The sequence below is a fragment of the Mesoplodon bidens genome (genome assembly GCF_964165515.1).
Source record: "Mesoplodon bidens genome assembly, chromosome: 1".
Taxonomy (NCBI): Eukaryota; Metazoa; Chordata; class Mammalia; order Artiodactyla; family Ziphiidae; genus Mesoplodon; species Mesoplodon bidens.
Window position 1 is genome coordinate 189159068 of NC_138176.1, and position 14029 is coordinate 189173096.

At 40.1% G+C, this 14029-nt stretch overlaps 2 protein-coding genes across 2 annotated transcripts in view; one reads left to right on the forward strand and one right to left on the reverse strand.

Moving 5' to 3' along the window:
• TMEM150C (transmembrane protein 150C) overlaps window positions 1-14029 on the reverse strand; it is a 98539-nt gene that overhangs the window by 38166 nt on the left and 46344 nt on the right. The window lies entirely within an intron of this gene.
• Window positions 2591-5197, forward strand: LOC308623194 (transmembrane glycoprotein NMB-like). Its single transcript, XM_081245243.1, has one exon. The coding sequence runs from the start codon at window positions 2645-2647 to the stop codon at window positions 4190-4192; it is 1548 nt and encodes a 515-aa protein (XP_081101369.1). The 5' UTR covers window positions 2591-2644; the 3' UTR covers window positions 4193-5197.

A 14029-nucleotide genomic window follows, 5' to 3' on the forward strand; every position in this document is an offset into this window, starting at 1 on the left:
TGAACCAATGAAATTAAGCACTTTGAGCAGTAACACATCTAAATGACTTACAAGCATCCTGCTAAGAGACTGGCATGCTCCCCAACTCTCAGGAAGTAGGGACTGGCGTGAAACTGGAACTCTGAACCACTCAGTGTGCCGGGCCCAGCCGTTGTGCCCCTTGGTGGCTCTCCAAAGGCTCGAGTGTCCTTCACCAGACCCAGGATGCTTTGGCCTTGGTCCTGGGTTACTTCTTTAGGTCAATGCTCTCCCAATTGCCCCTTTCACAGCTCAGATGCCAGCTCCCTTCTGTGGCCCATCTCTGCTTCCCTGTGAAGATGGATCATACGTGATCATACATGATACCCAGTTCCTGAGAGTGGAAGGGAGGGGCAGGGTGCAGGCAGAGGAATCATCCCCTAGGACACACATGCCGTCTCTCCCAAGTGTCTCTTTTTTGTTTCATTAAAATCAAACACAAATGGAGACCAGACTTGAAAATTCCCTAAGCAAAATCGGTTTAGTTATACAAGCAAAACTTAATTCGGCTTATTTTGCAAGACAAGCAAGGCCAACCTGGGTCACTGCTTGCTTCTGCCTCTGGGAAAGTCAAAAGTGAAACTTAATTGTTCCCCCAAATTGATAATGAGGCCACCACTAACCAATTCCCTTTCATTTAAGAAAATTCTAATATTGTAACCAATCGCTGTGAAGAATAAACAACCAATGCCTCCATACTACATAAGCTGCTTTAGAGCAATACAGCAATACACCTCTGAGCCTCATTCCATGTTTTGGTTTGAGTGCTCCTGTCTTGCAAACTGTCATTTTTGGTGTGTGCACAATAAACTTAAACTAGTATGATGACTTCAGTGATTCATTGGTTTTACTTCTGCTTTTTTCTGAACTTTTGACAGCTCATAGCATCAGAAGTGGGATCCAAAGAAGACTCCCCCAATGACTCCAAGGCTGGTGAGCAATTAGGAGTCAGGACCCACAGCCCACTGTGCTCACTGCTTTCTCGAAGATCCTGGAGTTTGGGGGTTAAGTCTATCTTGGGTCTGAGCTTCCTTCTCTTTGCATTCTGAATTCCCCAACCTTATTGTGCACACTTGCTCTCTGTTTCTGTTTGTTGAAGCTTCTTGCTAAGTCACCCCTCTGTCTGTAAGGGGAGAAACCCGTGATTCCCTGGGGTTTAGGCGGCCGTTGGATTACTGGGCTCCCCATAGATTGTTTGTTTCGGGGAATCTAAAGGCAGAGAGGGGGTCCTACCTGATCTAAAGCTCCTCCTTCTCCCTTAAAAGACTCCTGCTTCTTATATGTATACCCACTAGGGACCAGGATCTTGTGCGTTTCTGGAAAAATGGGTGAACTTTTGAATACTTTGGAATTGCAGTGGCCACTTCGGGGAAATTTTAACTTAGGTAAGTCCACCTGAAGGGACACCCTGGAAAAGAGAGGATCCCAAACCTCTCAGAGATAATGGAATGCGTTCTTTGACTGGCGTGCAGAAGCTTTTAAAAGACAAAATGACTCCAAAAATATTTTCTCTAAAAGAATCCTTGCAGAATGCAAAAAAAAATGTTTTGTAAATAACTTTGTCCAACTGAGCAGGTTATCTTAACTGAGTCCACCTGCCAAAAACACAATTTGGATCCAGTTATTTTTTTGTCTTGTACCTAAGACATGGCTAAAATTTTTATTTATTTATTTTTGGCCGCGCCGTGTGGCTGGCGGGATCTTAGTTCCTCAATCAGGGATTGCACCTGGGCCCTCGGCAGTGAAAACTTGGAGTCCTAAACACTGGACTGCCAGGGAATTCCCAACGTGGCTAAAATTTTAAAATGAAGGCTACAAGATCTCTCTTTGTGTCTGTCTATATGTTTACGTGTATGTATGTATGTATATCATGTACATGTGATATTTTTAAGAGTTCTACTTAATTGACTTAAAGAAAAATAAATGCTCATAAAAATTGATTCCTAAAACTCTCAGAAATGTAAAATCTAATCCAAATGTTTTTCGATTTCACATGATCTGGGATAATATTTGATAAATAAAAACTAGTTTATCTCCTAGAGGTAAACATTGGCAGAAGACTCTGATATAAATCACAGCAATATGTTTTTGGATCCATCTCTTAAAGGAAATAAAAGAAAAAATAAATAAATGGGACTTAATAAAACTTAAAAGCTTTTTGCATAGCAAAGGAAGCCACTGATGAAACGAAAAGAACAATCTACTGAATGGGAAAAAATATTCGCAAATGATATGACTGATAAGGGATTAATATCCAACATGTATAAACAGCTCACACAACTCTACAACAAAAAAAGAAACAACCAGATTAAAAAATGGGCATAAGAACTGAATAGACATTTTCCAAAGAGGAAATGCAGACACAGGAAAAGGTGCTCAACATCACTAATTATTAGGGAAATTCTAATCAAAACCACAATGAGGTAACACCTCACACCTGTCAGAATGACTATCATCAAAAAGGACGCAAGAGTGTCAGAGAGGTTGTGTGTGAGAAAGACGTTCCCGGCCACGGCTGGCTTTGAAGATGGAAGCGGGCCCCAAGCCAGGAGGAAATGCAGGGAGACCTCTAGAAGCTACAAAAGGCGTTCATGATGTGCTGAGCAATGAAAGACCTTCTGGTTATATGCGAGAGCACAGGCAGTTAAATGGCTGGTCATCAGATGAAAATGACTGGAATGAAAAACTCTATCCAGTATGGAAGAGGGGAGACTCGAGGTGGAAAAACTCTTGGAAAGGAGGCCATGTGCAGGCACTTCTGACCAGTGATGGACCAGCCCTGGTGGGCTCAACTATAACATTCGCAGTGAACCTGGTATTCCCCAGATGCCAACAGGAAGATGCCAGTGGCAACATAGTCTATGAGAAGAACTGCAGAAATGATACTGGTCCATCTCCTGACCCATATGTTTACAACTGGACAGCATGGACAGAAGACAGTGACTGGGGAAATGGCACCAGACAAGGCCATCACGGGAAGCCTTTCCCTCACCCCGCAAAATGGAATTTCGTCTATGTGTTCCACACACTTGGTCAATATTTCCAGAAATCGGGACAGTGTTCAGTGAGAGTTTCTATAAACACAGCCAGTGTGACTCTTGGCCCTCAAATCATGGAAGTAACCGTCTATAGAAGACACCGATGGACATACGTCCCCATAGCAAAAGTGAAAGATGTGTATGTGGTAACAGATCAGATTCCTGTATTTGTGACTATGTCCCAGAAGAACAATCGAAATTCATCTGATGAAACCTTCCTCAAGGACCTCCCCATTACGTTCGATGTCCTGATTCATGATCCCAGCCACTTCCTCAATGAATCTGCCATTTCCTACAAGTGGAACTTTGGGGATAATACTGGTCTGTTTGTTTCCAACAATCACACTTTGAACCACACCTATGTTCTCAATGGAACCTTCAGTCTCAACCTCACTGTGCAAGCTACAGTGCCTGGACCTTGTCCTTCACCTTCACCCAGACCTCCAAAAACCACCCCTTCTTCGGACTCTTCAGCACCTGCTGGTGACAATGCCCTGAAGCTGAGGGAGATTCCTGATAAAAACTGCCATATTAACAGATACGGCTACTTTAAAGCCACCATCACAACTGTAGAGGGAATTCTGGAGGTTAACATCATCCAGGTGACAGATGTCCTGATGCCCATGCCACAGCCTGACAACCCCCTGGTGGATTTCGTCGTGACCTGCCAAGGGAGCATCCCCACAGAGGTCTGTACTGTCATCTCCGACCCCACCTGCCAGGTCACTCAGAACACAGTCTGCGACCCTGTGGACATGGACCTGGGCGACATGTGCTTGCTGACAGTGAGAAGAGCCTTTGGTGGGTCTGGGACATACTGTATGAACGTCACTCTGGGTGATGATGCAAGCCTGGCCCTCACGAGCACCCTCGTCTCTATCCCTGGAAGAGACCCAGACTCCCTTTTAAGAATGGCAAGTGGTACCCTGGTCTTCGTTGGCTGCATGGCCATATTTGTCACTGTGATCGCCCTTTTGGTGTACAAAAAACACAAGGAATACAAACCAATAGAAAACAGCACTGGGATCGTGGTCAGAGGCAAAGGCCTGAATGTTTTCCTCAATTTTGCAAAGATGCTCTTCCCCGGAAACCAGGAAAAAGATCCACTGCTCAAGAACCAACCGGGAATTCTTTAAATCTTCTGCCTTACTTATGACCAATGGCTCACTCTTCAGCGCCATTTATATCAGCTATGCTAGAGTGGATGACGATTAACTTTTTAAAAAGATTATCGTAAAATATATATTGTGGTTTAGGGAGGTCCAATTTTTATTATAGGTTAAATGACATTTTAGAGAGGTGGAGGGGAATTAAACTATACACAGCCTCATCCATGTTATATTAACTGATAGAACCAGTTAGCAATTAAACTACACACAGCCTCACCCGTGTTATATTAACTGATAAAAACCAGTTAGCAGCGCTTTCTTTCGTGATGGTTTGTTTCACTTATAATGTCTTAGGTGATTAGTAAGATAGATACACTGTATCCAGAGTAGCAGAAGAAGGTACTTTCGTTAGAGTCTGACCTAGGTTAACTGGAAGGAGAGGCTGGACGTGTTCTAGCTTTCCATATAACCATATGCATAAAACCAGTGTATTCCTGTTCTGAAGGTCATGTTCCAAGCTACCTGAATCCTATGTCAATGAACATGCATGAGCTCCCAACAGAACACTAACAGATAAGTCTTTAGTAGGCTTTTCATACTTGTTATACTAAAAAAAAATACTAATCTAATAAATGATTGTGAATATGTTTGTGACCACCTGCCGAGCCCAAATGTGTAAAGGAATGGTACTCATTCATTCATTTTTCCCATGGACATTTATGTAGCACTTTCTGTATATCAGGCATGTTGCTAAGTACATGGCCCTGCACTCAGAGTGTTGACATTCTTGTGGATATATCTGAATTTCTGTACACTCTGGCACCACAGTTGAAAGTTATAGTTGAAATTATATATTATGATTTTCCAAAAAAGGAGGCCCCTGGTTTTCCTACTGGTTTCTCTATTCAAATGATACAGAAACTTAATCACCAAGGATTTTACTTTCATTTGTAACTGAAGCTACTATATGTCAGTCATGACATTTTTCTTCTCCTTCCTGGAAAATAAAGTATGAAAATAAAAAAAAAATAAAGCTCTTGGAATTATTCTTCTAAAAAAAAAAAAAAAAGGACGCAAATAACAAATGCTGGTGAGGATGTGGAAAAAAGGGAACCCTAGTACATTTGTGGGTGGGAATGTAAATTATTGCAGCAACTGTGGAAAACAGTATGGAGGTTTCTCAAAAAACTAAAAATAGAGCTACCATATTACCCAGCATTTCCACTCCTGGGTATATATCCAAAAAAATCCATAAACACTAACTTGAAAAGATACATGCACTCCATTGTTCATAGCAGCATGATTTACAATTGCCAAGATATGGAAGCAATCTGTCTGTCAACAGATGAATGGATAAAAAAGATGTGGTATACATATACAATGTAATACTACTCACCTATAAAAAAATGAAATATTACCATCTGCAGCAACATGGATGGACTTGGAGGGCATTATGCTAAGTGAAATAAGTCAGACAGAATAAGACAAATACTGTATGATATCACTTATATGTGGAATCTAAAAAACACAACAAATTAGTGAATATAACAAAAAAAAGGAGACGCAGTTAGAGAGAACAAACTAGTGGTTACCAGTGGGCAGGGGAGGGGCAACACGGGGTGGAGAAGTGGGAAGTACAAACTATTAGGTGTAAGATGGATTCAAGGACGTATTGTACAACTTGGGGACTATAGTCAATATTTTGTAATAACTGTAAATGGAAAGTAACTTTGAAAAATTGTATAAAAACTTAAAAAAAAATTTAAATAAAAGAACAACTAATTTGGAAAAAAAATCTAGTTTAAGTTTGTTGGTTTAATAAAAACAGACATGTCTTCAGAATTGTCAACATTAAATGTAATATAAACATACAACTTTTCCTACCTGGGTTTGTTTGTCACATAAGCTCATGCTATCTCTATGTTACAAAATTTGTCAACAAGAAAAATAACTTAAGATAATGTTTAGCTGCTTGATGTATAATCTAAGCATGACTGTTAAAAGTAAATTTAAAAAGTAATTTAAATAAACAAATGAGATAAAAGTTTATACTAAGTTAAACTAAATAATGGATATTCACTGATATCTAGATATTCAAATATCTAGATATTCAAATAAAATAATATACTGAGACTGATTGCTAAACATCAGTTTATCTACTTTTGGTTTTTAAATTTTTACACAGAGTCAAAATATGTTTAGGTTTATTAATAAATATCTTCTATCACATTACAAATTATACTATGAAAAACATGTCTCTAAAAAGAATGTTTTCATAATTATATATTTATAAATTTGCTAATCTACTACTGGACGCTAATATGTGATAGATAGTTCACAGTTTCCTGCTTCCCAGTTTTCACTGGAAGGTAAAATTTACTAATGGTTAAAATTTATAATCAATACATAAAAACAAAACTATAAGAAACAATAAGAGTGAAGGGAGGGCTTCCCTGGTGGCGCAGTGGTTGAGAGTCCGCCTGCCGATGCAGGGAACACGGGTTCGTGCCCCGGTCTGGGAAGATCCCACATACTGTGGAGCGGCTGGGCCCGTGAGCCATGGCCTCTGAGCCTGCGCATCCGGAGCCTGCGCTCCGCAACGGGAGAGGCCACAACAGTGAGAGGCCCGCGTACCGCAAAAAAAAAAAAAAAAGAGTGAAGGGAAACAACTTTGCAAACAAAATATGGGAAGAAAATGGTTTTTTGTTTTTTTTTTTTGCGGTATGTGGGCCTCTCACTGTTGTGGCCTCTCCCGTTGCGGAGCACAGGCTCCAGATGCGCAGGCTCAGCGGCCATGGCTCACGGGCCCAGCCGCTCCGCGGCATGTGGGATCCTTCCAGACCGGGGCACGAACCCGTGTCCCCTGCATCGGGAGGCGGACTCTCAACCACTGAGCCACCAGGGAAGCCCGGGATGTATTTTTATATGCAGAGTATGCAAGGAATATAGAATGAGTTTGTCAGGGAAAAAGAGAGTAATGTTGTCTAAAATAAAATAACTAGTTGTTCCAGATTAAGAAAGGAAAAGAATAAGACAAAACCTAAATGGATATATAAAGTTACACGTTTGTGGAAAAGAAATTTTATGTTGTGAAGTCAAAGCTGGCTAAAATTGAATGGTTTTGTTATAAGGATTTAAAAAAATAAGCTTTAATAAGTAGTGTCCTTATGTAAAACTAAAACTTATTGGACCGTTGGTCTGCTCTTGATAAGCTTCTGCAAGCTTTTTCTTTACCCTTAAAGTAAGCTGCCTAGAAAACAAAGACTCTGTGTTTTATGAAAATAATTTCTGGGGCTTCACGTTGTCTTCATCATGTCTTTGATTAAGAAAACTGAGTTTTCCGTATTAAGAGAGCTAAGGTTTTTTACAACCATATAACTTTCTCTATTAGCCTTTGAAATCTTTTAATTGTCACTTTGGTTGAATGTATAACTAGGTATTGTTTCACAGTGACCTGTGATCCTATTTGATCAAGTGTTTTAAACCGTTTGACATTTTGGACAAACTTCCCCAAATCAAATTCTGAATGAAGTCTTTTTGACCTCAAACTAAATTTGGGATTTTCCAGAGGGCCCAGGGAAGATCTCAAAAGATTTGCTCTCTCTCCTTATAAAAGAAAAATATTAATTTATTTAGGCTTATTTGATATGTTAAATTACACGGGAAACAAGGTCAAATAAAAAGTAATGTTTAACCTTCTTAGATTATACTTACATGGTTATATAAATGCTCCAGAAATTATACAAATTTCCTAAAAATCTGATGTGTCCTGGTATAATGCTATCAGTCATAATTCCAGTTATTATTTTACAATCTTGTGTATCACAAAAATAACAATTTGCTTCTCAATTGCATCATTTTAGGTGAACTTTCTCTCCCCAGATCTTTAACGATGGCTATTTAAGTCTTTTGTCACCCACAGATAGTTATTGTTTTACTCTCCATTCTTCTCTGAAAGCATTTACAATCAACTACAGGCAAAAATCTCTTCATCTTCAAAGAGATTCAAGGCCAAGACGCTGGCAAGTACAGGTTTCTGATAGCTTTAACATCATACTACTGAACTGAGTAAGAATTTCTAAATGCTAATGGAAAACTGATAGATTCATAAAGCTTCAAACCCAAGATGAAGCAAAACAAAAATTAATTACAGGAGACTGAATGAACTGATGAAGATGACTACAATTTTTATGACTTCATTGAAAAACATTGCTGCTTCTTTAATGTTTTGTTTTCCAGATTTAAAGAGCCTCTTTCCTCCTCTCTTTTAAAAAAGCTATTTATACTTTACAGCAATTTGATAAAGTATACTTTTGTAAACAAAAGTTGAAACATTTCTCTTTTTCTCACTATTTGATCCCCCCAGAATTCAGAAACCCTTATTAAATATTTTTATTTTTCATGACAATATATGTATTTGTATAAGCTCAGTAAGAATCTGTTCTCCTTGTAACAGGACACAACTAGACAAGTCCTTAGCTTGGCTTCTTATCCTAAATAGACTTTAAAGATCTAATCTGAGATTCCTTATTACCAGACAATGTTAAAGACCTAAGGTTGACTTTATCAATAAAGCCCCTTGAATATTACCAAAACTTCGGCTGAAATATCATATTTGAGAATATGCATAGAATTACTATTGTTACTACATTTATATAAATAATAAGACTAGACTTATTATTTTGTTTTACAAACAAATTAGTTTCACTGTAAATCTTTTTGATAAAAATGGGTTACTATAAAAATTGTGTCTCAATAGGAAACTGTAGCATACCTATTATCAGATTCTGGTCCAGTTCATTGTCTTTGAGGTTTTATTATCTACTTTAAACTTCAGAGAAATTATTACAGTAAATCACATATGGAACCTTCATGCCTGTTGGTATATGGGCCCCTCAAGAAAGTTCAATAGAATACCTGATGATTTCATCAAAGACAGTCAAACTGCAAACCAGGGAAATCCATCAGACTGAGACTGCCATCCCATCCCATCTGCTAGAGATGCTCCGAACTCAAAACTAGAAATTTTCTCAACTAGCTGTTCTCCAAATTCAGAAACTGAATGTATAATCTGCTGAAACTATTACCCTTTGTTTTCCTTTTCTTTCCATAGAAATGTCTCTTATTAAATTACCCGATTGCCCACAGCATGTAGAGGCCTAACTTAGGTGAAAACTCACCTGCAGCACCACCTCCTGAAATAAAACAGCCTCACATTCATCCTGTCCTAAGTAATCATGAGAATATGTGATTGTTAACACATCATGTTGTGCTACATAAATCACTCAGAATAGAAATGTAGATTGACTTAGAAAGGTGAAGTCTGAATCTGATTATAATCCATTTGAGCTGTTTGGTTGGTTAAATCTTGGCCTCTGGAAATCTCTGCTCGGGGGAATTTTTCAGTCCTTGACTAATTTTTGAGTGTGCTGTTTCCTCTTAAGGGTTTTTTTTTTTTTTTTTTTTTTTTAAGAAGATGTTGGGGGTAGGAGTTTATTAATTTATTTTTGCTGTGTTGGGTCTTCATTTCTGTGTGAGGGCTTTCTCTAGTTGTGGCAAGTGGGAGCCACTCTTCATTGCGGTGCGCGGGCCTCTCACTATCGTGGCCTCTCTTTCTGCGGAGCACAGGCTCCAGACGCACAGGCTCAGTAATTGTGGCTCACGGGCCTAGTTGCTCCGCGGCATGTGGGATCCTCCCAGACTAGGGCTCGAACCCGTGTCCCCTGCATTAGCAGGCAGATTCTCAACCACTGCGACACCAGGGAAGCCCCCTCTTAAGGGTTTTAAATACCTTTTGGCAGCCACACACACATCAGTGATATCCATCAGGATTAGACAACTTGAGGAACTCAGTGATCTGACCTCCCAGGTCTATGATGACAATGCAACTGTTGGTAACAGCAATTGCATGACCCTCTGTCCTGACAAATATTGGATACAGCGAATATGTGATTCTTCAGCCTGGCTACAGCAACAACAGTAACCAAGAGTAATGCTATACAAGTTGTTCACACTCTGAGCTTGCTGAGAGAATGACCAAAGGGGGGGACTGTTAAAATCAAACACAAATGGAGACTAGACTTGAAAATTCCTTGAGCAGACAAAACCAGTTTAGTTATAAAAGCAAAGCTTAATTTAGCTTATTTTGCAAGCCAAATGATGCTAACGTGACCTGGGTCACTTCTTGCTTATGCCTCTGAAAATCATAAGCGAAACTAAAATTGTTCTCTCAAATTGATATGAGGTCATCATGAACCAATTCCTTTCATTTAAGAAAATTCTAATATTGTAACCAATCACTGTGAAGAATAAACAACCAATGCCTCCGTACTATATCAGCTGCTTTAGAGCAATACACCTCTGAGCCTCATTCCATGTTTTGGTTTGAGTGCTCCTGTCTTGCAAAGTATCTTTTTGGTGTGTTCATAATAAACTTAAACTAGTATGATTACTTCAGTGATTCAATGGTTTTACTTCTGGTGTTTTTTCCTAAACTTTTGACAGTTCCCTCTACCATACCTAGACCAAGTCTCTTTCTGACTGTGATTTGGCTGCCCAGTTTCTGGATTAGTACTGTTCTACTTTTCAAGACTTGCCACCTGCCCGTGTTACTTTTCCTTCCAGCTATGGTATCTGCAAAATTCTCCTTTAATGGCTCTGCAGTAATTGGTCCCCTTACAAAAAAAAGATTGAGACAATAGTTTTCTTTTAGAAATAGCTCATTAGCAAATAGATAACCTGTTCTCTCTCTGTAGATAACTAATTTCTAGCATATTATTCAGATTCTCAAATTAGTTACACTCCCCTTAATATCTTTTTTTCTTTTTTTTTTTTTTTTTTGCGGTACGCGGGCCTCTCACTGCTGTGGCCTCTCCTGTCGCGGAGCACAGGCTCCGGACGCACAGGCTCAGCAGCCATGGCCCATGGGCCCAGCCGCTCCGCGGCATGTGGGATCCTCCCGGACCGGGGCACGAACCCGTGTCCCCTGCATCGGCAGGCGGACTCTCAACCACTGCGCCACTAGGGAAGCCCTCCCCTTAATATCTTGAATTGTACCTTGCCTGGTGTGAATTAAGGGCAGATTTGTGAACTGAGCAAGTTGATCCATTAGAATTTTTAGTGTGTCTGAATAGTGTTGGATTGGGGAAAAGTTTCTTTGATTCTGAGGATGATTAGTTTTCTGGAAAGAAACAACTCGACAGAAAAGAATATCAATTTGCCAAAGTAGTCTTGCTTGGTAGAAATATCCTCACTTCTATTGTTCTAAATCTATATTTACCAAGTCACATTTTGGCTTATAATATGGTTTTCTGAATGGAGTTACTCACAAGAAAGGATTTTCCTAAGCAAACAATTAATATTACTTTAAATCCATTGTGAATACATTTCTATTCTGGTTTAGAAATGTCTTATGAATTTGTTGGTGTGAGTTGGCCTTCAGAGTTTGAGCACCTTCTGGAGAATGATGAAGGAAACCTGCAAAGCTGAGAGCTTAGACCTTGGACCTGGGTAGACTCACCGGGTCTGATCGCCCTACCTTATCCAGTTCTGCTCTTTGCTTTCTCACATGCACTGCAGTTAGGGCCATGTCTTATGCATTTTTGTACCCCCATATCACCTGGACTTGTGCACTGTATACACATGAAAAATAGAAGGTGAAGTCTCCAGTAATGCCACACCTTAAACAGTTAACTGCTAGCACTTAAACATGCTTCTTCCCAGGCTTTCCCCACCATATGTATAAGTGTGAAATTTTTTACTTAACACACCATGGGCAGCTTTATACATCAATAGGCATAGATGTCCTCTTGACTTTGTTGCCCCAAACCTGGAGTCTCCACTCCTCATTAATGGTGGCTCCACCCTTCCTGTTTCTCAAGCTGAAATCCTCAGGGTTGCCTTAAATGGCTCAATTTCTCACACACCCTACATTCAGTGTGCCAGGAAATCCTGTTCCAAAAGAGATCCTAAGCCTAGCCACTTCTCACCACAGTGGTCTGATCATTTTAAAACACAGGTCAGATCAGACCACTCTTTAGCTCAACTCCTGCTAAGGGTAAACACCAACCCCTACCTCCGAAGGCTAACTCCTCTCTGACTTTGTCCATGTCTTTCCCCTGGCTCCGGCCACTCTGGCCTCCAGGCGGACCTTGGATACCCCCAGCACCTCCCTGTGCTGCCCTCCAGAAATGCACATGACTGCCCCCTCACCCCTGCAAATCTTCACCCAAATGGGACCTCCTTGAGGAGGTCCTCCCTGAAAACCCAATTTAAATCACCTTCACTCCTCACCTCCAGAATTCCCTGAACCACCTTGCTTTATTTTCCTCCACGGTACCCAGCACTATATTTTATCCATTTTATTAGCAGCCTTTCTTCTTTGGCTACATGTAAGCTCCATGAGGGTATGGATTTATTTTTTTTCGCCTGCCATTTCCATGTTCTAATCACACATCTCTGCCTTGGGAGTTCTCTGGTTAAGAATGGTGAGATAGTCTGGGCATGCCCCGCCCTTGTTACCAAAATCCACAACTGACCAAATGAAACAATGTGGAGAAACCAAAACGTTGACTATTCTTGAAATGGTTTTGACATGATGGAAGTAAGCTCTAACAAAACATCACAGAACATAATCTGAAAATCAGTTAGGGGTCAGTAGCATACAAAATTTTATTTCCAGTTGAGTTAAATGGTGGATTTACAAAGATAAAGAGATGCTTCTAGGTTTATTTGGGGTGCAAAGAAAATCTGGCACCTTAATGCATTAAATCAAAAAGTGTACTGCTCTGAGAGGCATCAGATAGCCAACTATAGGGTCCTGAAGCACTCTGTATGATAATAAAGTGAGAAGAAAGACGAGGTAGGGTCAAAGTAACCTACTTCATTAAAACACAACAACTAAAAACATTACCATACTTCAAAACTGGGGGACTTCCCTGGTCGTGCAGTGGTTAAGAATCTGCCTGCCAATGCAGGGGACACGGGTTTGAGCCCTGTTCCGGGAAGATCCCACATGCTGTGGAGCAACTAAGCCAGTGTGCCACAGCTACTGAACTTGCACTCTAGAGCCCGTGAGCCACAACTACTGAAGTCCGCGAGCCACAACTACTGAGCCTGCATGCCACAACTACTGAAATCTGTGAGCCTAGAGCCCCTGCTCTGCAACAAGAGAGGCCACCACAATGAGAAGCTTGTGCACCGCAACGAAGAGCAGCCCCCGCTCGCTGCAACTAGAGAAAGCTTGCACGCAGCAGTGAAGACCCAACGCAGCCAAAAATAAAAATAAATTAATTTAAAAAACAAAAACAAAATTGGGTTGCAGAGACTAAGATTATCTCAGATATACCATTTTATTCTTTGATCTTTTTTGAACAAAATTTTTGTTTTTTTCTTTCTACAAAGACATTCATTGTACATTTAGGTAGATATTATACATTTCTAAAAAGAGAGAAGAGTATCTTGGGAACCCTGCCTTTTATCCTCTGGCTGTGAAGGAATAGCCCATTTCTTTTAAACTACAAACAAATTACTTGTGGCTTTCTCTAGTTTCTTCAGAAAAATATCTAAGTAATTGTCTTCTTTATTATTTTTTTCTTCTTCTTTATATACCAACCTTAAAAAAGGAGATTGCATTTTCATTCTCTCAACAAGTATTTACCAAGTGCCTTCCCTGGATCAGGTATTCTAATCTAATTAAAGATGGGGAGGGGTGGGGAGAGAGGATGAGACTGAAGATTTACAGATAGAGATAGAGATTTATGAAAACTCAAAAATGATCAAGACGGGCTTCCCTGGTGGCGCAGTGGTTGAGAGTCCGCCTGCCGATGCAGGGGACACGGGTTCGTGCCCCTATCCCGGAAGATC

Coding starts and splice junctions, on each gene's coding strand:
- LOC308623194 (XM_081245243.1), top strand. CDS start 2,645: ATGCGAGAGCACAGGCAGTTAAATGGCTGGTCATCAGATGAAAATGAC.